Source organism: Girardinichthys multiradiatus, chromosome 12 (genome assembly GCF_021462225.1).
Source record: "Girardinichthys multiradiatus isolate DD_20200921_A chromosome 12, DD_fGirMul_XY1, whole genome shotgun sequence".
In the NCBI taxonomy this organism is placed as follows: domain Eukaryota; kingdom Metazoa; phylum Chordata; class Actinopteri; order Cyprinodontiformes; family Goodeidae; genus Girardinichthys; species Girardinichthys multiradiatus.
Window position 1 is genome coordinate 36,421,345 of NC_061805.1, and position 27,317 is coordinate 36,448,661.

Below are 27,317 nucleotides of genomic sequence, written 5' to 3' on the forward strand. Positions count from 1 at the left end.
GAATTTTGGGTTTTCATGAGCTGTACGCCAAAATCATCCGTATTAAGACAATAAAAGACCTGAAATATTTCAGTTAGTGTGCAATGAATCTAAAATATATGAATGTTAAATTTTCATCATGACATTATGGAAAATAATGAACTTTATCACAATATGCTAATATTTTGAGAAGGACCTGTACAAGTCCTGCACAGTGGTCAGAGGGATTTAGAGCCATTCTTCTTGCAGGATAGTGGCCAGGTCACTACGTGATACTGGTGGAAGAAAACGTTTCCTGACTCGCTCCTCCAAAACACCCCGAAGTGGCTCAATAATATTTAGATCTGGTGACTGTGCAGGCCATGGGAGATGTTCAACTTCACTTTCATGTTCATCAAACCAATCTTTCACCAGTCTTGCTGTGTGTATTGGTGCGTTGTCATCCTGATACACGGCACCACCTTCAGGATACAATGTTTGAACCATTCGATGCACATGGTCCTCAAGAATGGTTCGGTAGTCCTTGGCACTGACGCGCCCATCTAGCACAAGTATTGGGCCAAGGGAATGCCATGATATGGCAGCCCAAACCATCTCTGATCCACCCGCATGCTTCACTATGGGCATGCAACAGTCTGGGTGGTACGCTTCTTTGGGGCTTCTCCACACTGTAACTATCCCGGATGTGGGGAAAACAGTAAAGGTGGACTCATCAGAGAACAATACATGTTTCACATTGTCCACAGCCCAAGATTTGCGCTCCTTGCACCATTGAAACCGACGTTTGGCCTTGGCATGAGTGACCAAAGGTTTGGCTATAGAAGCCCGGGCGTGTATATTGACCCTGTGGAGCTCCTGACGGACAGTTCTGGTGGAAACAGGAGAATTGAGGTGCACATTTAATTCTGCCGTGATTTGGGCAGCTGTGGTTTTATGTTTTTTGGATACAATCCGGGTTAGCACCCGAACATCCCTTTCAGACAGCTTCCTCTTGCGTCCACAGTTAATCCTGTTGGATGTGGTTTGTCCTTCTTGGTGGTATGCTGACATTACCCTGGATACCGTGGCTCTTGATACATCACAAAGACTTGCTGTCTTGGTCACAGATGCGCCAGCAAGACTTGCACCAACAATTTGTCCTCTTTTGACTCTGGTATGTCACCCGTAATGTTGTGTGCATTTCAATATTTTGAACAAAACTGTGCTCTTACCCTGCTAATTGAACCTTCACACTCTGCTCTTACTGGTGCAATGTGCAATCAATGAAGACTGGCTACCAGGCTGGTCCAATTTAGCCATGAAACCTCCCACACTAAAATGACAGGTGTTTTAGTTTCATTGTCCAACCCCTTTATATAAATAAAAAGGTGCATTTGCAACATCTGTATGCTGTTGTTTGGTACTCTATTGAATGTTCAACAGAGAAACAGCCTGGGGGAAGAAACTGTCTCTGTGGCGGCTGGTTTTAGTGAACAGTGCTCTGTAGGTGCAGTCATTTGTGTACAGGGAGGAGTTGGGATTGAACACACAAAAGTGGGGATAGAACACACTGTGTAACAACTTCAGTGATCCACTGTCAGTGGCCGCGCATCCTAAACCCAGCATGGCTCCAATTCGCAGCTTGTTTGTCTACTTTCTCGGCGCTAAAGATCACACCAGTCTTTGCTCCTGTCACCCAAAGACATCAAACACTCATTTGATGCATGGACCACTTTGCAGTATTACAGGCTTCATTGCAGAGTCAATGGTGCAAGAATCTGGTGCAATCCTAACTTTTGTTAAAACATCTTGTTGTTCTTGAATGAAAGGTATTATCTCTCCTCAAAAACTTGTAAGCTCTTCAGTTGTGTATACAAGTGTGTGCATGGATGCTCAAGTATACGTTTGAGACACTGGCTGCCACAGGCACAGCTGGCACAGACTGGTTACATAACTTGGATCCTAGCTGCTGCATTACTCCCTGGATGGCTGACAGTAGACCTCAGACTCACACACACAAGAACAGACATTTACACACATGCCTGCATGTACTTGTCTGACCCACTATACAGATGGTACTGGCAATAATAACCAGCCAGAGGCAGACAGCGTTATCTGCACATCTATATGACTGTGAATGAAAATGATTTTCTTTATTTGGAGGAGTTGCATCTCAGTTGCATGTCAGCCTTTTTAGGGAAAAAAAGTTATTCTCTTCTCATAGCAGCAATAATGCTTTGTAAACACAGACGGGCTCCTCTCTGTGCCCTCATTTCCTTTCTCTCCCTCCCTATCGTCTTGTTCTTCCTGCTTCTGCTCATCCTCCCTTCTCCCTGTCCATTTTTTCCACCTACTCTTTCCTGTCATCTCTCGTGCTATATTTGTTTGTTTACCTCCCTTCTGTTCAACACTTTAACATCCAGGAGGTTATTCTTGCATATATCTCCTACTTTGCACCTATTTTTTTACCCCTGATGAGAACAATAAAAGTCAGAGGTGTACCATTGAGTTGCTTTATTATTTTTTTATTTGTCATTGCTCTGTTTAAATAAAACAAAACAATTGTGCATTTTATGGAGTGGAAGAAAAAACGTCCCTCTTTTTTACATAAAATCCCCTGAGCCAACACTTTGTAGAACTACCTTTCACTGCAATTATAGCCACATATCTTTTGGACTATGTCTCTACAACTGCATATCTAGACAATGAATTATTTGCCCATTCTTCTTAGTAAACCAGCTCAAGCACAATCATACTGGATAAAAAGCTTCTATGAACAGCAGTGTTCAATTCTTGCAACTCAGTTGGATTTACATATGAATTTTGACAGGGCCTTTGTAGCAAATGTACCATTCCACTGTAGTTTGGCTGTATGTTTATGGTCATTGTCCATCTGGAAGATGAACCTCCACCTCAGTGTCAAGTGTTTTGTGGCCTTAAACCGGTTTTATTCCAGGATTGCCATGCATTTTGAGTCTGACCAGCTTTCCTGTCCCAGTAGAACAAAAACATCCCCACAGCATGATGCTGCCACCACCATGTTTCTCAGTGAGAAATGTTCATTCAGAGTTATGTGCAGTGTTAAATTTCTATCACATACAATGTTTTCTATGTAGGGCAAAAGTGGATTGGACTGCACTGGATTTTCTTTTTGTACACTAGAGAAAGAGATTGAATACCAGATTTTTTTTCTTTGGAAAAACATGCATAATTTAACTCCACTTCAACTCTTTGTTGGTCTGTCACAGAACATCCCAAAAAATACAATAAGGTTTGTAGGTGCTTTGTGACAAAAGGGGGAAAGGTGAAGTGGTATGCATAACTGATGGGGCACCAGTAATCAGCTAGAATATGGCATCCATTGTAACACATAAAAAAATAATATAGACCTTAATCATCAACTATTATTTAGGAGTAACATCATCTGACCTTTTCTTTTCTGGTAAACTTTTTTCATAGCAAAACATAATCACATAAAAGCATTGTGAAAAGCAATAGAGCTTCACAATGTGAAGCTCTATTACCTCTGTGTGTCTGCCACAGCAGCATGTTTCAAGGGTCAGAAAATTCAAGCCAACCATGTAATGCAGGCTCACTCTTCCATGTGGGTTTGTGTGTGCAGCACATTGTTATCTCAAAGCTGTTGACACAGTCAAAGCTTAATGCCTAATCAGAACAATAGGTAGCTCTGTTACAAATCCACCAAGCTGTACACCTAATGATAGCTGTGATCTTTTGATTCGTTAACAGGAGTGCTGATGAAATGGCTACGAATTTAAAGCCAAATTTTACCATAATCCTAATTTCAGTGCATATGTACTGGAACATTGGCAGGATGCTGTGTTATTTTGACTGGCATGACCGTAAAGAGTAAAACATGTTATTGGATGTTGCAAAAAATGAGGTGAGCCATGATCACACTGAGTCTATTATTATTCATATTTTCAAGAGGGAAAATGGGTCCCAATCGGCCAAAAGGGAAGGATGATGCAATAATTAGTGTGAGCCAAATATTTATGCAATTCTAAAACTCCAGATCTGAATAATTTGCTGCTGACCGGAAGTCAAAATATGGCCAAAAAAAACACGCCTCAGGGAGGACGTTATTCATTTATGTCCTGGTGGAAGTGATAAGCTTCTTCATCGGCCACTCAGCCACCTGCGTAACGCAATATCTCTGATGACGTCATAGCCGAAGGATCAGCATTACAACGAGTGAGTGTTCGTGCATGAGTGTTCGTGTGCAACATGCAAGATTTTGGCCCCTTTATATATTGTCCTAGCTCTGATTTCAGTAAATAGTCTGGTGTAGGATGTCTACAGTCATCAATGAAACGAATCTCATGTGCTCCCCATTCATAACCACCTGGTTCATTCATTTCTTAAAGCGACTCAATAAACCAGGCGACCTATTGTTTCCCTTCTACAACGTAAAACAAAGCCTTGATATGCAACAAAAAGCTGGTGCATAAGCCTATCCATCCCAAGTGATGCGATCAGGAGTCTTGCGTAATGAGCCAAGCCCATCGGCTTCACAATGAAAATAAATAATAATTAACAAGGGTCTCTGCTGCACGTGCTAGATCTAATAAATACCAAGAATCTGTCAATAAAACATCTCGCACGATTGCAATATAAAACAACGTTTAGAAAACCACCTGCAGTTGGATCATTAGAAATCAGAGCTGAATAGGTGGGAATACATTAATTTTAAAACGATCAGTATGTAAAAAACAAGTAAATGCTAATTAATTTGCACTTTTTAATGGAGAAATCATGATGAGAGGGCTGCTTTGTGCACAATTAGAATCGAAAACGGGGCATGTGACTCGTTTGGCTGCAGGAGGGGGTCCCTACCTTCCGACGGTTCCGGAGTTGACCCACATGCCAGTCTGCTAGGGGTTCAGCCGGTCACTCAAACCGGACAGAGACGCACGGAGAACGAAAATATAGCCGCGTTGATTCCGTTCTTTGTCAAGAAGCACAAAAAGCTGCAGACAGGACCTCTGCCCCGAAACATCATCCCCCTCTTCCTCCTCCTTTTACTTCCCCGTTCTGCTACCTCCTTTTTGGCCTCTCTCTGAGCTCAACAAGTACAGACTCTCCGCCGTAGATCCGATATGCTGCTTTGCTTCTAAACGCACGCCTTTCTGAGTCAAATCTGAGCATAACTTGCCGACTGATTTCTATACTCTGAACTGAGCCGCCCTCCCCTTTTGTGTTGTTGTTGCCCCAGCTGATTTCACCAGAGACACAACCCCACGGCACGGCGTCACAACCCAGGACGAAGAAATCAGCATGTGAGGCGTTCATGTTCAGTAGGAAACTGGACTTTTCTACTAACATCGGTTGTATCCATTCTTCAAAAGGCAGCTCTTTGATCAACTCGACCAAATAAACAAAACTAAATCTATTTTTAATTTGTTTTGTTTTTTGAACGACCTAATTTACAATTTTCTTAAAACTAATGAAAAGTAAACAAGCGGCATTTGTTCTTCTGGCTTATGTCTTTGAGAACTCATGGTGTTTCAGTTTAATTGATCAATTCAGTTCAATTACGTTTATTTATATGGCCCCAATTCACTAGAAACGTAACCTAAGTCACTGTACAAGATAAATAGATCCAAATCATATACAGTAACATATAATAAGATCAATCCAAGATTCAAATTCATCTAAATGCATTCCAGTTTAGTCCTAGTTATAATACACTTCAGTCAAATCCAGTTTATTATGCCAATTGGTGAAAAATAATGTATCTGGGGGAGCCCAGCCGATTGCACTGAGTGATCGATGGCAGCAACTCATCCTCCTGAGCGAGAGTGTTTAAAATCTTGTTTGTTCAGCAACAGAATTTGCTTTATTTCCCATATTTGTGCAAACAAGGAATTTGACTTAGGTTCGACTTTGGTCTTTTAATGAAGACATTTTAAATCTAATTATAAATATCAGAAGGGAAATAAAATAAAAGTTATTTGCAAATATGTATATATACAGTGTTTTTTATTAGAGAACAACGTGGTTGAATTAGCGCGAATATGCATGGTATCAGTCTGAGCACTCTGACTGTTAAAGGTTCTGTGACAGCCTGGGGAGGGAACTGTCTCTGTGGCCCATCCCACCGACCTGAAGGTAAAAGTCTAAACAGTTTGTGTCCAGGATCTGTCGTGTCTGCAGAGATGTTAGTTGCCCTTTTCCTGACCCCAGACCTGTACAAATCATGGATGACGGGAAGGTCAGCCCTGATGATCCTCTCTGTAGACTTAATGGTTCATTGCAATCTAGACCTGTCCTGTTTTGTGGGTGAGCCAAATCACAAACACAAACACAGGACAGACTGAATAATGGCAGTGTAGAAGATGGCCAGCAGCTCCTGTGGAAGATTGTACTAATTGAGTAGATGCAAGAAGTACAGTCTCTCTGCTGGGCCTTTTTCTGAACAGTGTCTATGTGTGAGGACCATCTCAGGTCCTGAGAAAGGGTGGTTCCTAGGAACCATTAGTAATCCATAGTAGACACAGCATTGGTGAGGATGGTGTGAGGAGGAGTGTTCTTCGGAAGTCCACCATCATCTCCACTGTCTTAATCGGATTAAGCTCTAAATGGTTCTGACAGCACCAGTCGATCCACCTCCTGTCTGTATTCAAGGTTTCCCAGAAAAAGCATGATGCAGCAGCCAGCTTTCTATCCTTTAAACTTTCCTCTCTCTATCTTGTTATTTCTGCATACCATTAAGCATACTGTTTTTAATTAGTAGAGCACTCACGTCCTGCTTTGCACAGGATGTGGAAGCTCCAATAGACCCAGTTTAAACCAGAAATAGGGCAATGGCCCTCATTTAGGGCAAATATCAAAATGAATATATATATATATATATATTTTTTTTTTTTGCCGGAACTATTCTTTAAATGTTTCCTAATACAGCTAAACTAAATTACATTTGAAACAGTATTGTATCAAACAAAATCTTTTATTCATAAGCAAAGAAAATATTCTGGTATTATGGTTATTTTGAGCACTCATTCATAGCAACTACTCCATAGCAACGAGTTACTTCTCGTGAATTCAGCAAAGTAGCACAGAATAAGCTGATCATTGACTGCATTTGGGAAAGTCCCAGGCATTTAGTCCCTTCCTAGGAAATCCAGGGGAATTACATTTTTGGAATGTTGAGCAGCACCAAAAAAAAAAAGAGAAAAAAACACGTTCCCTGTCTCCAGGCAACAAAAATATCAGACTTATCATCCAGGGAGTGTATTCTTCAGCAGTCTTTGCATCGTCAGCATCCATTGTTTACATTCTTTGCTTACAGGAGAGGAACCTGTCTTTGATTTCAACTGTTGCTTAATAAAATCAATACTGCAACTTACCATGATGTACTTAACATTTAATGGCATTATTAACTGTGAAGATTCTGCAGTGTTTGGTCATGTGTGCATCTTGTACAGTGGATTTCTTAACTTTATTCAAACATCTGAGCAAGACTGAAGACAGACATCTACTGGCAGAAACTGGTACTGATCCCAGGGAAACAAAGGAGGCATCAACTGGCATAGTTTACTGCAACAATAGCTTCCATTTTTTAGCATATCCTGGTATGCATTTCAAACTGGCATGAGTAAATTAGGAACTGTCATATTATAGCACACAAAAGATATGTTTCTTGACAGATTACCTGTTTGTATCATTTACTAAATCCATGCTGACAATATGCACATACATGTTTTGCTCTAGTTGTTGCTGTGCAACAGACAATTTGTACAATCAGTAACAAAATAGGTAGAGCTGAAGCAGTATGTGATGCTAGGTATTTGTATTTTTTTAATCTCCTTTTCCAATGTTGTGTTGTAGCCCTGAGAAAATACTGCCCCCTGACCTAGCTGGCATGGTCAAAAAGGAACAGCATGAAAGATGGGCAGGAATGCTGGTAGAAAGCAGGGGTTCACCACTGCTGGCACTTAGAGGGCTTAGAGCTGTGGAGAGGCAGCCCCTTTTGTGGGAGAGCAGAACTTCTTTGAGAACTCTTAAGCCACACAGTCTGAGGTGATGTCTGGCCTTTTGAGCTACAGTATGAGAAAAAGGACAGCTTCTTTTCCCCACTGGTTTTATCACTCTTTTATGGACTTAGGGGGACATGTGCTCCCATACATTTTACACTGGGATGAGATTAAAGTTGGGTGAATGAGATGAGGTCACTCTTTTACAGAACTACTTCAACAAAAGCATGTTGAGTTTGGGATACACGGTGCCTTTATTGCTACCCAATTATCCTGTGGTTTTAACTGAAAGAATCACACGCTTAGAATCACTTATTTATTTAAATGAAATATAAATTTCAGTTTGGAGCAATGATGGTTAAGTTATTTGATTTCAATCAGCTGCAGGTGAAGTGAGAAGTGTCAAACTTGGGGCATGAAACATCAATTTATTTTCTCTGTTAATAGATTAAGTAAATCTAATATGCCACAAAGCATGAAAATATATGAAAAAATATATATTTTTATACAATTTGTACAAATTTAAAAAAAAGTTTGTATTATTTTTGGGTTAAAAAAGTTTAGAATTTCAACCAAATGCCTGTTTGATCCTGCAGACTCTGATGTGAGGTTAGACCATAATTCCCATGAAAGTCATTTATCTGCCTTAATTGCAGAGTTTATCATCGCACAAGAAGCTTGAAATAGATCCCATAAAATAAAATTACAGTGACATTAAAGCCTTAAATGGCTGATCAACAGTAAAATAATGTGTGTACATTTTAGCTAAGATATAAAAATAAAATAGACGTCTCAAAGTTTGAATCAGGGGCTGGACCAATCATCCTTTAGGACTGTGCTGTGGACATTGATTTAGGAAATGGTGGATGGAAAAAAAAAGAACAAAAACATAATTCTGTAGCTAGATGATGATTTGAAAGCACAAACAACTGAGTCTGTGTTAGAACCAGAAACCTTTAATGAGAATAGTGGGTGTCAATACAAAAAGGGAGACTCTTAGCTGGTCAGAAAAAAAAAACATACTGCAGTGACTTGCAAAATATTAATTCTTGAACTTGTTCACATTCTAAAAGGTTTTCTCTCAGAATTACCCTGTATTTAGCTCAATCCATCTATCCATCAGCTCTGGCCCGTGTCTATGTACCAGCTGTAAAAAAGCATTCCAAAAGCATGACCTTGCCATCACCATGTTTTCCTGTGTGGATGGTGTGCTCAGGGTGTTGCAGAGTTCATTTGTTGCCAAGCATAGTATTTTACGTGTGGGCCAAAAGACTAAATTGCTGTCTCTATTGAGCACCTTCTTCAATATTTGCTGTGTTCCCTGTGTCCCACACAGTAGTTTTCTTGGCAATCTTTCAACAGCAGCTCGCTTCTTGCCACTCCTCTATATAACAATACAATGAATACTTAGACTGAACTCATTATGTCCTATTATAAAGTCAATTGTGTATACATGTACCTTTAAAAAGATATTCTTTGTTATCAATTATTGAGAGCAAAGTACACCAGAGTCAAATTCCTTGTTTGCCTGTACAAACTTGGCAATTAAGCTGATTCTGATATAAACAGATTTGTGCAGTGCATTGACTAATAGTCATCCTGTGAACTGATTCTCTCACTTGAGCTGTGGATCTCTGCAGCTCCTCCAGAGTTACCATGGACCTCAAAATCTCAATATAATACTTTGGAGTTTAGGGTTGTGACATTGCAAAATGTGAAAGAGTATGAATATTCTGCAAGACCCTATAGCTGATACATGCCTAACAACAGACCATAGTTTGCACACTTATTTGCATTATATATTTGCAGTTTGCATTGTTTCCTTTTATGTGTTTCAAAGTTACTGATATCTTAAGTAAAAACATTGTTTTCATTATTGCACACGGAAGGCTCACCTAGAAGCGTTTCAGATGATATCATGAGTTTATCCATCACCATGGAACACATATCATGTGGCATTTTAATGTTCACAGAGGATTCTGGTGCAAATGTTTGCCCTCATTTGATCCCCGTCCTGTCCGCTCCCCCACTGACCCTGCTCTCACCCCCACAGCTCACCCAAACCTTCAACAGGTCCACTCGCCTCCCCCTGTTCTGTCCCAGCTTCGTGCTGGAACTACTCTCAAGCTGTCAAAACACCCAGTTTCTCACACTCCCAGTGTCCACACACCATCCCAGAGCTCTAGCAAATACACACACACTCAACAAAAACAGCCTCTATGCAGCCCATCCACTGCACCAAGTAGGTCAGAGCTGCAGTGGGTCTTCCACACATACCCTTCATCACTGTGGAACTGATAATAATATCAAATATGAAATTCTACCTTAAGCTCTGACGTCAGCGTGTGCACAAACACACACACACACACACACATACACACACACACCTACTGTACATACGCACTGAGTACAGATAGCATGTCTTCAGAGTGTCATTTTACAAAGCAGGATTGGGGAGACATGTGTTTGTTGGTCTGTTTTAAAGAGGGACAAGAATGGGAAGCATGAGCTCTCCCTAACTCCCCTGAAAGGAAATTTTAGAGGTCAAATGTTAAATGTGAGAATAACATGATGGAAGAACCTTATTTTTGCAGTAAAAAAAAAAATACTAAATGATCCGCAGGGGGAAAGAGATTGTAAATTTAACATATGTACTGCAATTCAAACCCATTTGCCTGGATCACACATACCCACCAATCAAACACACACACACACACCCGCATTGATCTAATATGGAGAAGTGACTGAGTGATGCCAGAGCTGGCACCCTGTCATGAAATGTTTTGGCAATGGCTAATGAGCGTGTTAGCAGAGTGTGAGTTTAAGTGAAAAAATATTTCAATGCTAGATAAGGTCTAAGAGGAAGTACAGAAAGCCAAGGGCTTTTATTGTTTACTTCCAGTGTTATCAGCAGCTTGCTTTTTTTACACTAGTATCTGTTAAAACTGTGCCTGACCAGCTGTTGTTACCTTATTATATCATAATGAAGTCACTGCATTGTTCATGATAAAAATAAGCAGAAACTCTGGAACCATATAAAAAGCAAAAGTTACATCGCAAGCATAAGGCCCGTGGTTTAAATGGATTCCGTCTTTCAGCCATTCAAACAACATTTTTGGGATATAATGGGTATAACCTATAAATGTTTATTTAATATTCTAAAACATTTTGTTAAATATAGGGTTTTATTAAGCCATCACATAAAGTGACCTTTTCAATCTTAGCCTCAGCATTGACATTGGAGTTAATGAAACTACATAGCCAGAAGCTCATAGCAAATCTAACAAAGGGATCTCAATTGTTCCCCCCTTTAATATGTCTTGCATTATCGCATAGAAATAATATATATTATCACGACACAAAATAGTCGAGATAAGCTACACGCACAAGAAAAGGCCACATTCCATTCCTCACTTTTTAAGTTATGATTTATGTTTTTCTGGATAGAATGAGGGATGCTTTATTAACAAACATGGATCAGAATGTAAAAACAATAAAATGAATAAAAACTTTGTATTTCGTATTTTTGCTGAAGTAGATTAAAACAATAAAGCTTTGAAAGTGAAAAAAATATGTTATGTTTTTTCTGAACACTTTCTGCAGGGACCCATTTGGGTCCCAGGTTTTTCAAGGGGCCTCAAAGGGTTTAACAGTGCTCTGTAAAATGGTCAAATCTTTGTATGACCTAACTCTGCTTTAAACTTCTCCACAACTTTGTTCTTCCTGAGGAAGTTGGGTGCACTTGAGTTTATTCAGGTATATCAACGTTGAGGGGGCAAAACACACTTTTAGAGATTATTTGTTAAGAAAAAAAAAAAAAAAACTAAAAATATTAACCCGTTCACTTCATAATTATGCAATACCTTGTGTTGACCTGTCAAATAATATCTCAATATAATGCATTGAAATCCTATTAATGGGGCAAAATGTGCAATACTTTAAATGCAATGAATGCTTTGCAAGGCACTTTTAATATTTCTGTTGACACAAAATTATGGGGTAAGAACGCTGTCAAAAACAATGTGTATGTAAAGACGTAAATGTGTGCATATTAGTCAGTAGTTGTGGATAAGTAAAATCCAAAAGAGGTATTGTATATTTTCTCTATAAGAATACAAAATAAAATGTTACAGCTTAAAAAATTACAAACACAAAGTTCAAGTTTACAGTTGTGGTTTATTCTTTATGAATACAATATGCTATAACAGTTTGTGAATACGATTTCTTTTCTATGAGAATACGAATTTACATCAGCCACGTGGTGTCACGTGATCTCAGGCTGGTTAGTGGAACATAGTTAATCGCGTTGCGCATGCGCTGTCACACTCCTCACCGCCAGTAAACGTAGTGCCGGAATGGGAGGTAATTCTGTCTAAAAGGAAGGAATATTAGGAACAGAGGGGAGACAGGGGGGAAATCAAGAGTATTATAAATAAAGCATTGTTCTTATTTTTATTAAATACAAAACTAAAACATAGAATATAGTGGGTGGAGTTCTACAATGATGTACAGTAGGTGGTGGTATGCACCTCTGAATTTGTTGCGCACCGCCAGCAGAAGAAGAAGAAGCAGCAGCACTAGCGCCAAGATGACGGACCAAGAGCATATATTAACGACATTAAGACATATATAAAATTTTTAACATTACCTGGCTTTGTACCGTAGTTTCTTGGTCCGTTCTTTTGGCGCTAGTGCTTCTTCTTCTTCTTCTATTCTTCTGTGGCGGTACGCAACAAATTCAGAGGTGCATACCGCCACCTACTGTACATCATTGTAGAACTCCACCCACTATATTCTATGTTTTAGTTTTGTATTTCATAAAAATAAGAACAATGCTTTATTTATAATACTCTTGATTTCCCCCCTATCTTCCCTCTGTTCCTAATATTCCTTCCTTTTAGACAGAATTACCTCCCATTCCGGCACTACGTTTACTGGCGGTGAGGAGTGTGACAGCGCATGCGCAACGCGATTAACTATGTTCCACTAACCAGCCTAAAATCACGTGACACCAAGTCGCTGATGTAAATGCGTATTCTCATAGAAAAGAAATCGTATTCACAAACTGTTATAGCATATTGTGTTCATAAAGAATAAACCACAACTGTAAACTTGAACTTTGTGTTTGTAATTTCTTGAAGCTGTAACATTTTATTTTGTATTCTTATAGAGAAAATATAGAATACCTTTTTTGGATTTTACTTATGCACAACTATTGACTAATATGCACAGATTTACGTCTTTACATACACATTGTTTTTGACAGCGTCAAAAACAATGTCAGTTCATAAACATATGCCAAAATGTTTTCCCAAACAATAAGGATGTGATGTATGACCAGCCATAAATGTCTGCTGGTGATGATAGGTCATGATGGGGAAGAATGTGAGGAATGCAGGGTGACTTCAAGTACAGCCCCAAAGGCTATGAGGCTAGCAGATAGCTGATGAAGGCCAAGTTGGGAAGGAAAGGGACATAGTTGCTGAAATGTAGCTTATGTCCACCTTAAATGTTTCACAGTGTGGTCTTTAAAATCTCTGCCTCTAGTGAGCAAGAAGTGTTGTATATCTTTCACATTGTGCTTAGCTTGCAGCACTGTGTCTCAAAAAATAACCCAATTAGGGTTTGGGGGCATCTGCAGCCCAAACACAATTATCATCAGACAGCTCCACCCACCCAGCATCAGCACATGTCAAATCAGCTTCCCTTCCCTGTGGGTACTATGTGGGACACAGTTTAAATGGCCAAACTTTAAGTTAAAAGAAGAAAAACACTCATTGTCCCATTGCTCTTGTTCAGTGATGGGTATGTGGCTCCATGTGATGAAGATGGCTTTAAAAAGGGCATCTGTTTTTGTAAACTTCCCTTACCATCTATCCCTAAATATTTCCAAGGAGATTTAAATCAGGGGAACTGGCAAGATAGTCCAAAAGTGGGATCTTAATCTTCTGGATTAGATCCTTTATTAGTTGGGTGTTAAGAACTGCAGTCTCATCCTGTTATGAAGCCCAGTAATTACAGCACAGATGAGAACCATCAATCAAAAGGGAATCTTATTGCAACATCACCACATGGTCAGCCACAGTTTGATGCCCTTGCACAACCTGATGCTGCATTGTAACATTAAAGGAAAAGTCTCACAGATCATGATGGAGCCTCTTCCCCCATGCTGTGTAAAAACCATCTCCAGTCGAACCTCTTTGCCATGACAGTAATGTCAGAAGCCATTAGGAACGTCAAGGGTATATTTTCTTGTCAGAAAATAAATCTTTCTTCCACCTTCCTTTCAATGCCCAATTTAGAATGCTCTCTAGTAAAGGGCAAATGGATGAGTTTGTGACATGGGAGAAGGTGTCACCTTTGAAGTCTTTTTTTTTTTTGTCTTAGTTGTTCTCTCACAAATGCCATCCTATGATTTTTGGGCTGCAATCAGCATCAGTAACGGCCTTGATTTGACTCGAGGATCTGCTTGTATCTTCATTGAATGCTTACTGGATTCTTCAATTGATTGTAGGTGATAAATACTGTCACGTTCAAGGACAGAAAGTGCATTCGTCTTCAGGAGGTCATGACAGTGTGAATGCTTCACAGGAAATCAAATTAAAGTAATAATTTGACTACTCTATTAGTTTTGTTTCTTGCTCCTGTTTCTACATTTTGCATTCAAAGCTTTTATGACAACATGGCCATGGTTCACAAGCTCAAAATTAGAATATCTGGTTCCAAGATTTTAATCAGGTGTGTAAGTAGGGAAAAAGAAACAGGTACCTTAGTTCCCCTTTTTTAAACCATCAAGATAATATGCTCTCAACGAAACAAACATGCACAGTCTCTGCTAGATGGAGACACAGAGGTCAGTAAAGATGCCTCATAAGCTGTGGCTGGCAAGTGGCAGGGCTAATCCTATTAAGACTCTTCAGCTGTTTCTCTAAACTCTTAAAGCGATCGTGCTAAAAAACTAGCACTGTTAGAGCTTAATTATTATTTGCAACCTGAAGAGATTCTCTAAAGTGTCAAGGCTAGTGAAATTATAATAATAGTTTTTCTAATCTTTTTAGGAAAAATGTCATCTCTGGGATTGCATGACTCAATAAAGAGTTTGACTTCTCACAGAAAATCAAGTGAAAGTGTGAAGAGACCAGCATGTCTGATGTAAAGCAATAAGTAAGAGATGTGAAACTATAGGTCATATATGAATGCTTTGTGGTTCTGCTTCATGAGTTTCCTCTGACATTAGGACAAAGAGGCTGGAGAATACAAATAGGGATAGAGATTGGCCCCAGGCTGCTTCATGATAGTGCAGATCAGGCTAATAAGTCTTAACAGTACAGGACTCATCTCCTATATTCTGCTTTGACCAGCTTTAACACCCTACTGAGCAAGTAACATAAACAGATGTTAAACCAGGCCTGTATCCTTGTTTTATCCTTTTTGTGTCCCTTCAGCATTTTCTAAAACATAGTTAATAGATAAACTAGAGATCCACTGATCAAAGCTTTGTGGCCTTTTTCCATTTTTCTAGGTCCTGACCTGCCGATGCCACTTTTAGCTAAGATGTATTCAGATTTTACTTGAATTGGAGATTTTGCATCTCTGTCTAGTGCAACAGAATATTTAAATTTTATATGTTTTTCAGTGAGTTGAATCCGCTGGAAGAGGAAGAAGTTGGACAGACTTGGCAGGCCCAAGCGTATAGTGGGGGTCTACTGGGAACATCTGGTGGAGCCCTCGGCAAGTGGAAATCCCCGAACCCAGTGATGGGCACCGGCAGTAAAGGATGCCATCAATCTGAAGAAGGAGTCCTTTTGGGTGTGGTTGGCTTGTGGGATTCCTGAGGCGGCTGACGGGTACTGTGTGGCCAGGCCTGGTGTGGCCAGGCCTGGCCACACAGTACCCGTCTGGGCCTGGGAGGAGTTTAGTTAGGCCATAGAAAAGGACTACCGGTCGGACCTCAAGCGATTATGGCAAACCGTCCTGGGCCTCAGGAGAGGGAAGCAGTGCTTTACCAACACTTTACAGTAGGGTTCAGGAGCTGCTGACCTCAACTGGGGACATTATCGGGTAGTGGAAGGAGTACTTCGAGGATCTTCTCAATCCTGCCATCACGCCTTTCCTTGGTGGAAGCAGTTCCTGGGGACTTGGAGTCGGACTAGTTCATCACCCTGGCTGAAGTCACAAAGGTACTAAAAAAATATCCACGGTGGCAAGGGTTCGGGGATGGATGGGTACTGGAAGTCTCTTGATGTTGTGGGCCTGTCGCGTCTTTAACATTGTGTGGTGGTTGGGGGAGAGTGCCTCTTGACTAGCAGACTGGGGTGGTGCCCCCGAGGGTATGTTCCAACTACAGGGGGTTCACACTCCTCAGCCTCCATGGTAAGGCCTATGCCAGGGTGTTGGAGAGTCTGGCCAATAATCGAACTTCTGCTTCGTGAGGAGCAGTGTAGTTTTTGTCAAGGCCGTGGAACACTGGAACAGCTCTACACCCTCTACAGGGTACTCCAGGGATCATGGGAGTTTTCCTAACTGGTCCACATGTATTTTGTGGACCTGGAGATGGCATTTGACTGTGTCCCTCGTGGTGCCCTGTTGGGGGTGCTCCAGGATTATCGAGTCGAAGCCCTTTATTAGGGGCCATCCGTTCTCTGTAGGAAGCAGGAGTTTGGCCCGCATTGCCAGCACCAAGTCAGACTTGTTCCCGATGCATGTTTGACTCCAACAGGGCAGCCCTTTGTCACTGTTCCTGTTCATAATTTTCATGGAAAGGATTTCTAGTCACAACCAAGGGCCAGAAGGGGCTTGGTTTGGGGACTAGTGGATTTCGTCCCTTCTTTTTGCAAATGACGTGGTTCTGCTGGCCCCCTCTTGCCAAGACCTACGGCATGCACTGGGGCAGTTTGCAGCTGAGTGTGAAATGGGTGGGATGAGGATCAGCTCCTCCAAATCTAAGGCCATAGTTCTCGACCAGAAAAGGGTGGCTTGCCCTCTTCGGGTTGGAGGGGAGCTCCTCCCTCAAGTGGAGGAGTTCAAGTATCTTGTGGTCTTGTTCACAAGTGAGGGAAGAATGGAGCGGGAGATCGACAGAAGGATTGAGCGGCTGCCACAGTAATGAGGATGCTATGCCGGTCCGCTGTAGTAAAAGAGAGAGCTGAGCCGAATAGTGAAGCTCTCGATTTACCGGTTGGTCTACGTCCCTACCCTTACCTATGGGCATGAAGTTTTGGTCATGACCGAAATAATGAGACCCCAGATACAAGCGGCTGAAATGAGCTTCCTCTGCAGGGTGGCCAGACACTCCCTTAGAGATAGGGTGAGGAGCTCAGCCATCCGGGAGGTGCTCGGAGTAGAGCCGCTGCTCCTCAACATCGAGAGGAGCCAGTTGAGGTGGCTCGAGCATCTGTATCGGATGCCTCTTCGACGCCTACCCTGGGAGGTGTTCCAGTAACGTCCCACCGGGTGGAGGTCCGGGGGACGGCCCAGGACGTGCGGGTGGGACTATGTCTCTTTACTGGCCTTGGGAATTGAGGTGTCTGGGGAGAAGGAAGTCTGGGTGTCTCTACTAAGTCTGCTGCCACCGCGACCCAGTCCCAGATACAAGTACAAGTATGCTTTTCAGTAAATGGTAGGAGTGATTACCTTAATTAATCTTACAAGCTAACTAGCTTTATAGAAATAGAATCATGTGTGCCCGAGGGTTTCCTATGGTATTTTTGATGACTTTATTATTCTTACAATTTGTTGGTAAACAAAATAAGTTGATATTATTCCTTAATGATCAGTCATTGTGCTGATGCAAGCAAAGGGAAAATGCAGGTGTTTTTAATAGTAGAATTGAATTTTAAAGCACTTAGGAATAATCCTCCCTTGCAAAACTCTGTGCTAAATCAGCAGTTATCTTTGTTTCAGTATGGAAAGCTTCCAGTTGCAACTAACTTATGCATTGCAGTTGCAACTAACTTATGCATTGTAAACTATACACTACATTTAAGAGCCTTATTGACCAGTGCATTAACAGAAATTGTCAGATCAATAGGTAATGAAGAACAATGTCTGTCCATCAATACCCTACATCTTCTCCAGGTAAGTGATAGCTCACTGCAACTTACTGTAAAACTGCAGGTCTTGGTGTCCCTTCTGAACCCAACTTCACTGTCTACATTGATTTATTAATTTATTAGTTTTACACAGGCTCTGAGATTATTTGATCAAAAGGAAAGGTTTTAAGGATAGAAAATGCTATTCCTTTGGAGAAAGAAGTGGTAAAAATAAGAAATGTTGTTCGCTGCACAAATGAGATAAGAGACATATTTTCCCAGTATATATAATAAAAAACATCTATTAAATTACATAGAATGGTAAAAAGTACTGACCAAAGTAGCAATTAACTTGAGGAGAAGGAGGGTCAAAGGAAAAGTTTTCAAAATGCAACGTCTCTGGCCTTCACACAGGTCATTGAGTATTCTCAAAACACCCTAATCAAACAGAGGGTTAAGCCAAGACAAACATCTCTGGATTCTAGTCTGGGACAGAAAAGCAGAGCTTTAGCCTTGCCGAGATCCTCCTATACAGAGTCAGTATCTCGTACTGGAAAAGTGCACCATTTCAGATGTTCGCAGTCCAGTTGGCTGTGTACACCTTCCAATGAAAAAAATCTACCTTTGTCTCCAAATCAGAGGTTGCATGGGTTTGTTGGTAGACAATTTAAAGTAGAGCACTGTTTCGTGTTTTCTTTTTCACTGTGATTCTATAGTTTTTGATAAAACGTGTAGTTATACAGTTTGTGCAGTTTACACCTAGCTGAGGAGGAAAACTACCAATTAATTTATCTGCATGCACAACTAAAACATTTGCATCCAATCCTGTAATCAGGTGCATTTCAATAAATTAGTACAAAGCTTATTGTGTGTGTGTGTGTGTGTGTGTGCGAACTTTCATCACATTTTCCTACTATGTAGGTCTACATCAAGCAAATTCAGTATCCAGCTCTCTTGTAAGCTGTTGCTCACACATCCAGAAATAGAGTGGAAGTGCAAAAGTGTAAACAAAAGTCTCAGAGAGACAGAAGCAAAAATAAACCATTTTAATGAGAGACAAGGTATAACAGGAAGTTCACTTTTTGTATGTGTACTTCAAACAGCCTGCAAGCTATTTGTCCATTCAACAAATTGAGTTCCTGATATTGTATTCCAGTGGAGCAAACAAAAAACAAACCTATTGTGAGATGAAAAGCATTTATCTCAAAAGCAGTGCACTTTAATTTTATTCAAATGGGCTTGGAGTGGATTTTGTAATCCTATGCGGCCATTTTCTCCGGGAATAATAAAGAAGCATGTAATCCTTCAGATGGCCTGAAAAAAAAAAAAATCCCTATACAATGATATGTAATACCTTCAACTTGAATCAGCTGAACGGGAATTATCATGTGTCTCTAATTTGAGATGTTCTACCAATAGGGAGAGCAAATGTCTACACAGCTGATACTCTATGCATGATATCCTAAAAATAGTGTGATGGAAAAATCTATACTAGTGTCCAGTTATGTCTGCACTGCTGCACTGTATACAAACAGCTTGACATGATCAGCTCACACTGTGGCCACATGTCATTTATTTGCAAAGCAGCAGAGCACAAAACAGGTTTGAATCATTTGAATGAGGACAAAGGGCAGGGAGGGCTGATGGTCAGCTTATTCTAATCAACAATTTCAATTTCAAAGTCCAAAACTGGCATGCCTTTACCTGCCACTGGGCTCATTTTAAGAGGACCAAGCCCGAGGACCCAAGCCTTGACAACCAGACCTGGTCATAGGAGGGTGCCCCATTCTCCCTAATCTGAGCAAAGTTTGCCGATAACTAAAGGTCAGGAGCCAGTTCTTGCCTCAAGCAGGGACATTTACATATCTTTGTGTCTTCTTCATAGTAGATGGTAGGACGAAGCAGGAGATGGAAAAAGGCATGGGGCCTCATATGAAGCAATACTGGAGGTGCTCCAATCTTTAGGGATCATGATCAAAAGTGCGAACTCCTAGATAAAAGCAGCTAAAATGAGCCTTCTCCATATGGAGGCTGGGTTCAGCCTTGTAGACAAGGATATGAAGTTTCATCACCTAGGAATAGACCTGCTCATGCTCCTCATCAAAATGGATCAGTTGCAGTGGTTTGGGCATGTAGTTAGGATACCTCCTAAGAACCTCCCTTTGGAGGTTTTGAAGGCACATCATACTGAAAGGGACCATGAGGAAGACCCAGAACTCACTGGAGACAACATATATCTGGAAAAAGGGATGTATGGGTTTTCTCTCTTGGGTCTATTAGGTTTGCAACCTTAACTCAGATAAGGGAAAAGCAATGGATGAATGGGGTTATAATGTCCTGCATCAAACCCCACTGTATTACTTATGTTATATCTAAGGGAAAGTATATGGCAATTGACAAGAAAACTTTAACAGCCATAATGGAGCTCAAGATTACATAAAAGTCAGTATTCCTGCACAAACTGGTGTCTGATGGTGTCCAAGGCTTTAGGATTAAGTGTCACATGATATTTAGTAGGAATCATAATGGTTAGCTTGATGAAATATTTATACTAAAATGTGGCAATATTTTCCACTGTGTGACACACATAAGAAAAAAGGAAGGCAAAACATACCACAGAGCAATGTTCACTTCATCATCATGGAAAGGTTACAGTACAACTGGAAACCTAGAAAGTCATGGCCTTTCTCCTATAGTCCCAGGCCAGGCAAGGAGAGCTTCAATCAGAAAAAGCAGGCGAGTAACACTGAAGGAGCTGCTGAGATCCACAACTCAGGTATGAGAATCTACTTACAGGACACCTCAAAGTGGTGCAATCCACAAATCTGCAGTTTTCCACAAGCTACTTATTGGACAAAACAAACATCTGGATGAAAATGCTCTTGTTAGATGAGACCAAAACTAAACATTTTGACTCGTATACATTACACATCACCCTGAAAATGACCTCCCCATAATGCAATACTATGGTGGCAGAAGGATGCTTTTTTTCAGCTGGGACCGGGAAGAATATTTGAGTTGACAGGAAAATTGATTAAGTTAAATAGATGGCAATACTATACAAAAGCCCGTTAGAGAGTGCAAAAGACTGTAGACTGGGACAGAGGCTTGTTTTCCTACCGGACAATAACTCAAAACATGGGGGCTGAGCTAAAATGGTCTTTGAGTTTCAAAAATAATTTCCTTTACACCTCACATTTACAAGGAACTTTGTGTTGACCTGTTACATCAAACCCACTTAAAATACATTGAAGTTGTTGTTGTTGGCACATGACAAAATGTGAACAAGACTCTGTATTAAATACGTTGCGTTTTTTTGCCAACTTTTAAAGATGAAGGTCCCCTTCACAATCTTGTAACTCAAAATGTATGCTAGCTAAAAATATCTAAACCATTCACATGTATGTGGTGAGTAAATATAAAAGACTTATTTGAGAGGGAACCACAGAGGCCTGATCCCAGCAATCACTGACGAAGATGATGACAGAGCTTTTGTCCTCAGAGTTGCTAGCATTTCGTTTCCAGAACTGACTCATCCATTCAGGAATGTGTGAGAAAGAAAGAGAGAGACTGAAAGGCAGATAAGAGGGTGTCAGTCAGGTTGCATTAGCACCCTGAAACTGTAAAAAAAAAAAACAGGGCAAACATATGAAAATAACAGGGAAGGGAAACACCTTAACTGTCAGATATTTATAGAAGCACATTCACAATCAAAGATTAAAGTTGGGTGGTCATGAAAAGGAATGGTCCGAGAATAACAGGTCTAACCCTGATTTACACATAGTGACACCCTTGGGTGTTTCCTTCTCTGGATATTAGTTTAAACCCTGTAGCAAAGTAAAGATTAGTACACACAAACGGAGAAGGCCTTTATGTCTCATTGTGGTTTTGTCAGTAAAATATTAATAGGTATGTGGGGTTTGGAGTTAAACTGTTACTGTTTATGTCACTGTGTGTATATGTTTGGGTGTGTTGGGAGACTTTTAAATGCTGCTCTTTAATGATATTGCAGCCCAAAAAAGGAAGAAATCACCTTAATATTGTTCAAAAATAGTTGTAATCAGCGCTAACATAGGATAAAGCCAATTCTTGGCATGACATCTAACATAGAGCAGCTTGCTCTCGAACTTTTTCCCCCAGTGTCTTTCCTAGACAACACCTTTTTGGAACAATCTTTTTCTAACTCACCTCTTCCTATCCATGCTCTGACCCTACTGATGCTGCTATTGCTGCTAACTGGGGCTCTCTTGACTCCTGGTTAATGAGTTCCGCAGCTTGATTTTAAAAGAAAGCCAGATGGAACGGCAGACAGGCAAGATGGGAAAACAAACAGGAAGATAAGCAGAAAGACCGCCAAGCCTCGCAAGCGCTAAAAATGAGAGACGCTAGTGATTTTCACTGTGTGTACAACACAAGAAACAGACATATAGGAGTGTTTGGGTCCATGCAGACATACAAACGACATGGTGTATGTCTCAAGCTCCAGTTCCAAGTCCTAGAGAAGATGCAGGGACACAACCCCACCTGTTTGTATGCAATCAATCCCCTTGCTGCAAGCAAGAATGTACACCTTCCACAATCAACAACTTAGTTTATTTCATATAGTCTGCAATGCAATCTGTGATTTCTCAACACACGCACACTCGAATTCCTAGTTGGCATTCTCTCAATCATGTGACATTGGGGCCAATTCACCCAAGCGGATCAGTTTTCTGCCATAATGAGAGGAGCAGATGCCGAAAAATAGAGACCCTGGGATCAAATTGCATATAGAGTTTACGCAGATAAACACACAGGAGGATATGTTTGTTGCAGTGCTATGTCTGCACAAAATCACATGGACACAAATAGGAACAAAAATAGAAAGTAGGTACAGCCAAGCAACAAATTTGTGACACTCGGTGTTTGGACCATAATGCACAATCCTTTCATAGGCACAGAATGAGACACAGCATTTGGTGCACAGTAACATGAAAAAGTATTTAAGTACACTGAAAGTGTGACATGGATTTGTATTCAGGACCCTTCACTCTGATACCCTTACATAAAGTCCAGTGTAACCATTTGTCTGGGTCTGGGATACAGCTTTGGAGATTTAAAACTGTTTTATGTTATAAAACAAGTTATTAACCCTGTGAACCCTGTGAACACCATTTCCAGTGTGACACATGGTGGTGGCAGTCATGATGCTTTTAATCAGCGGGAATAGGGAAAGCCAATCAGATGCCGCTTTCTCAATAAACAGTGATGAATGTGGTTAGAATTAGACAAAATGTGAAAACGTTTAAAAGGTGTAAATATCTTTAAAAGGGATTGTGCATATACAGTGAGTTCCTAGATTGCATAATTTTCTATACTCAGAGTATTGCAAATGATTAATATTGAATATATAAAACAGCAAAACATATTTTATCTACTTAAATGATTAAGATTGTTTTCTATAAATGAGCATGGGTTTCCAGCTTAAAACGTCAGAGCCACAATTAGTTCAAGGCCTGTTTTGAACATTAGTTTCCCTGCCATCTTAAGAGTTTATCTTCAGCAGTAATTCTATCTGATCCAGATATCTCTCAGACCTCTCATTACATGTTATTTTAAAATTAAACAATGCAGAAAATGTGGCTGAGCAAAATTTCCTTCAGGTTAAAGTACAATAAATTATACCAAACCTAAGGGACATGAATGACACTCATATTTATAAAAAAAGAATGAAATCAGTAAGTTTTTTAATTAATTATAGTCTAAAATCACAATAAAGAATAAAGAAATTCAAATTGTATTGTTAGTCTCTCTGCGTTCAACATAGTAAGCTGTCAATAATGACGTTGTGTAATACTCCTCTCTCTAAGTGCAGCCTTCCTGGACCTCCTGACACAAACCTTCTTTCAGGCTATGGCCTCGCTCCAGTCCAAAGGAGTTTCATTGGCCATAACTTGACAGAGAGAACCACTCCCAACTGGAGTGGGTTTTTTATCTACTCATATCCACTTAGCCCAGTTCTGGCCTGTCCTGTCTTTGCTCATAATGCCACACCTCCTTATCCACGTCTCTAACCCCTCAAACTGCTTATGTCCTCACCCATGAGCTGTGAAGTCTTGACTTCATTCATTAATAAATTAATGATATACATTCAGGTGTTTTTGATTAATTCTAGCAATAGGGAGATTTATTTACATGAGCTGAGTGAGCTCCATTGGCCTCCCTTGGAATTAGCAACAACCACCTCTACATTTGGATTGCTGTTATGTTGAGACATTTGGTACATACAACCTCCCCAAAACCCAGAAAAAAAGTATATTTCAGTCATCTCCTACAGCATGCAGGAAGTCAGACATGTTGGATCAAAGTCACAATTTTTGGTTATGTCTTGTGCAACACCAAAACCTTTCCAATAATTCCTTTTTTTACTCCTCTCTGTGGATTTTGATGTCTGGTTTCATCTTGCTCAGTGTACTCTTGAGATCAGAGGGATTTGAAGTTATCAAAAGCTTCAGTTTCTTGGCAGATTATGTGGGTGTTGTCTGATGTCAAATTCTGAAATTTCACCATGAAACACAAAATTGTTACACCTCCCAGAAAGAAAGTCAGAGCCACACCAAACTTTCCAAGAATCACTCAGATGTAGACTCAACAAAACTAAAAGTTCATAGTCTGACATGACCTGAGCTTCGCTGACAACAGGAAGTCACGTTTATTATTTACTGATGTCCCTCTTTACCTAATCAACTTTTGATTAAAATATAAAACAGCAACTTTTTGCCTGAAGGTGTGGCCTTGGCAGCATTGCAAAGTTTCCTCAATTAGGTTCTAAATTTTACATATGTCATCTGAACTGCACCCAATTTGAAATGCATTCATGTAAACTTTATGTTGGTGTGGTAAAGTGTATCCGCGGTGCCATTTTGAAGATTATAAACATTCAGGTTTCTTCCCGTTTTGACCGAGGTTTATGACATTTGTAACACATATATTCTATCAGAATCTAAAAAAAGGCCTCTTGGAGTCATAGTCCAAACCCTAAAGGAGGTAAGCCATTTTGGATGAAAGCTTGCATTTGGTTCACACGTGTTCTTTATGAGCAACTCCTACTACAGATTTGAATTTGAAACTGCTAATCACCTTAAAAGCGTATAAAGGCATTGATGACTTAAAGTAATCAAAGGCCTGATTTGTGTGCATGTGAGCAGGGCCAGGCTTCAAAATCTGGCTTCTTAATATTTAAGACAAAATTGCTTTACCTCCCACATACAAAACCAGAGCACCACCAAAGCTTCTGTTTGTCATCCTAAAGTCTCCTCCACAGAAGCTCTACAATGTATTTTCTGTATTTTCTCTGGCATCATTTCAGTCCCACCCAGTGAAAATGAGAAATCACATCTTTTGCCAGTGGTTGTTCCTCTTTAAGACTCATAATAATAAAATATTAAAACTATGTCTGATGAAAGACTGTAACTTTCTTCACAGAATATGAGTTATTTTAATCTAGTCCAACCATACATTCATGTAAAATTTATATGAACATTTTAATTTCAAACAATCAGCTATTGTCATGATTCACCTGTGTTCGAGTTTTGAGTTCTTGTTGGTTTCCCTGCTTATTTTCTCTAATTCAATTCAAAAATACTTTATTAATCCCAAAGGGAAATTATTATTGCAGTTATTTCAGTTGATTTATGGTAAATTAGGGTTCTGGTTCATTCTGGTGTTTAGATATTTGTTACTTTCCTGGACTTCTCTGTGTTCCCACTCATCTCTGTAAATTACCCTCTCTTCTTCAGTTGCTCTGCAGTCTCCCTGCCACCAGCTGCTCCACATTTCACCTGATTAACTATTCTTGTTCATTGGTCATTTCTCCACCCTGCCTCTGTATTTATACTCTCTGGTTTTAATTGCTTGCCACTGGATCCTCCTTTTGACAACCTGCTCTATGTCCATCGCCTTGAGTTTCCTGTTTTCTACCTACTCCATGTCTGTAACCCTGCCTGTGTTCAATATCCTGCCATTTCCTGTAAGTTTACCAGTTCAGTTGTGTTGTTATTAAAAAACTTCACTCACTATGTGTATCCCATGCTCCTGCTTGCACGTTGCTCCTGCTAAACACCTCCATTATATGACAGCTCTTTTTCCTGCTTTGACAAAATTCAGCACAAACGTGTAACCTCCGACAAACTGCAAAAAAGTCAATGGAGTTACTATAATAGGACAACCTTACAGGAAGTCAAGACAAATGTCCAAAAGAGATTTGCAAGTGGATAAAATTTGTAGTAACACCAGACAAGTTCTGCCTTTAATCATAACCAGATTTTAAAATATTAACTACTTTGATTTAATTTTATTCAAAAAGAGAAGAAGGGTTAGTGCAAACAACATGTTTCATTTTATCATGTTCACAATCATATCCAATCTGGAAAACTCTCCCTGGATGTCTGTTTTTCAATACCACAGCAACCTCGACACTAACTTCCCCTCAGTCAAAACCCCCTGGTGTCCCTATTCCTCTAGTTCTGCCTCCCTTCTTTTTCTTCTCCACAGCTAGGTTTCTGTTTTATTTGTTTCTCTGCTTCTCTCTTAGCACCCTACTCGTGTTCTTTCTTCAACCTGACTTTCACAGCTTTCTGTTCTTTCCATACTCAAGCTCTGCTTGCTGACATCCCTTTTAAGAAAGAAGCAGCCACTGAGAAACAAACTCTCCTTACAATCACTTCTTCCCCCCCTATGCCTTTTCTCCTTTCAGAACTTGCTAAAGAAGACAAACTTGATGTGGTCCAGGGGAGAAAGGAAGACATAAATGAGCAGAGACTGTGTGTCTGTGTTATTTTTTCCTCTTAAGTGAACATTGGCCTCTGCAGAAATCTGCATGCATGTAAGAGTCTCTTTTTTTTATAATGTAGCTTTAATCATTACAACTCAGCCTATCTGCAAACCTTTCTCCATGAAAAGAAGCAATGCAGAACTGCAAAAATAGTTTGAGGGGAGCCCTAAAGGAAACCCTACATGTGTGCCGGACATTGATCAGCTCACACAAAGACTCCTCTTCTTATTCGACTCCCAGCTGTGTGAACTTGGCTCACTTGATGGCTCTCCAGCAGCCAGAAATGTTTGGTGTGTAACCCAACTGGAAAGCCCAACTCATACCCACCCACTGAGCCACGTATACATACATACACAGACGCGCTTCAGAAACAACGTTCTGCTCTGAGCAAAGGGGCAGACAGAGGGATGGGCCTCACCCCAAAGGAAGAATGGTTTGAATTCCACAGCTGATAGAAAAACACCGAGGAGTGGGCTGGAGTGGAGGAACTGAAGTAAGCTTTCTCGAACCATCCCCACA

General features: G+C 40.3%; 1 protein-coding gene across 4 annotated transcripts in view; it reads right to left on the bottom strand.

Moving 5' to 3' along the window:
• rhobtb4 (Rho related BTB domain containing 4) overlaps nucleotides 1–27,317 on the bottom strand; it is a 68,308-nt gene that overhangs the window by 35,189 nt on the left and 5,802 nt on the right. Inside the window, exon 1 of one of the 4 annotated variants that reach the window (XM_047381142.1) lies at nucleotides 4,816–5,208. The exons of the other annotated variants lie outside the window; for them this stretch is intronic. Coding sequence (XP_047237098.1) covers nucleotides 4,816–4,844 — 29 coding nt within the window. The 5' untranslated portion in view covers nucleotides 4,845–5,208. Of the gene's footprint in view, nucleotides 1–4,815; nucleotides 5,209–27,317 lie in introns of those variants that run through there. 4 annotated transcript variants of the gene reach the window in all.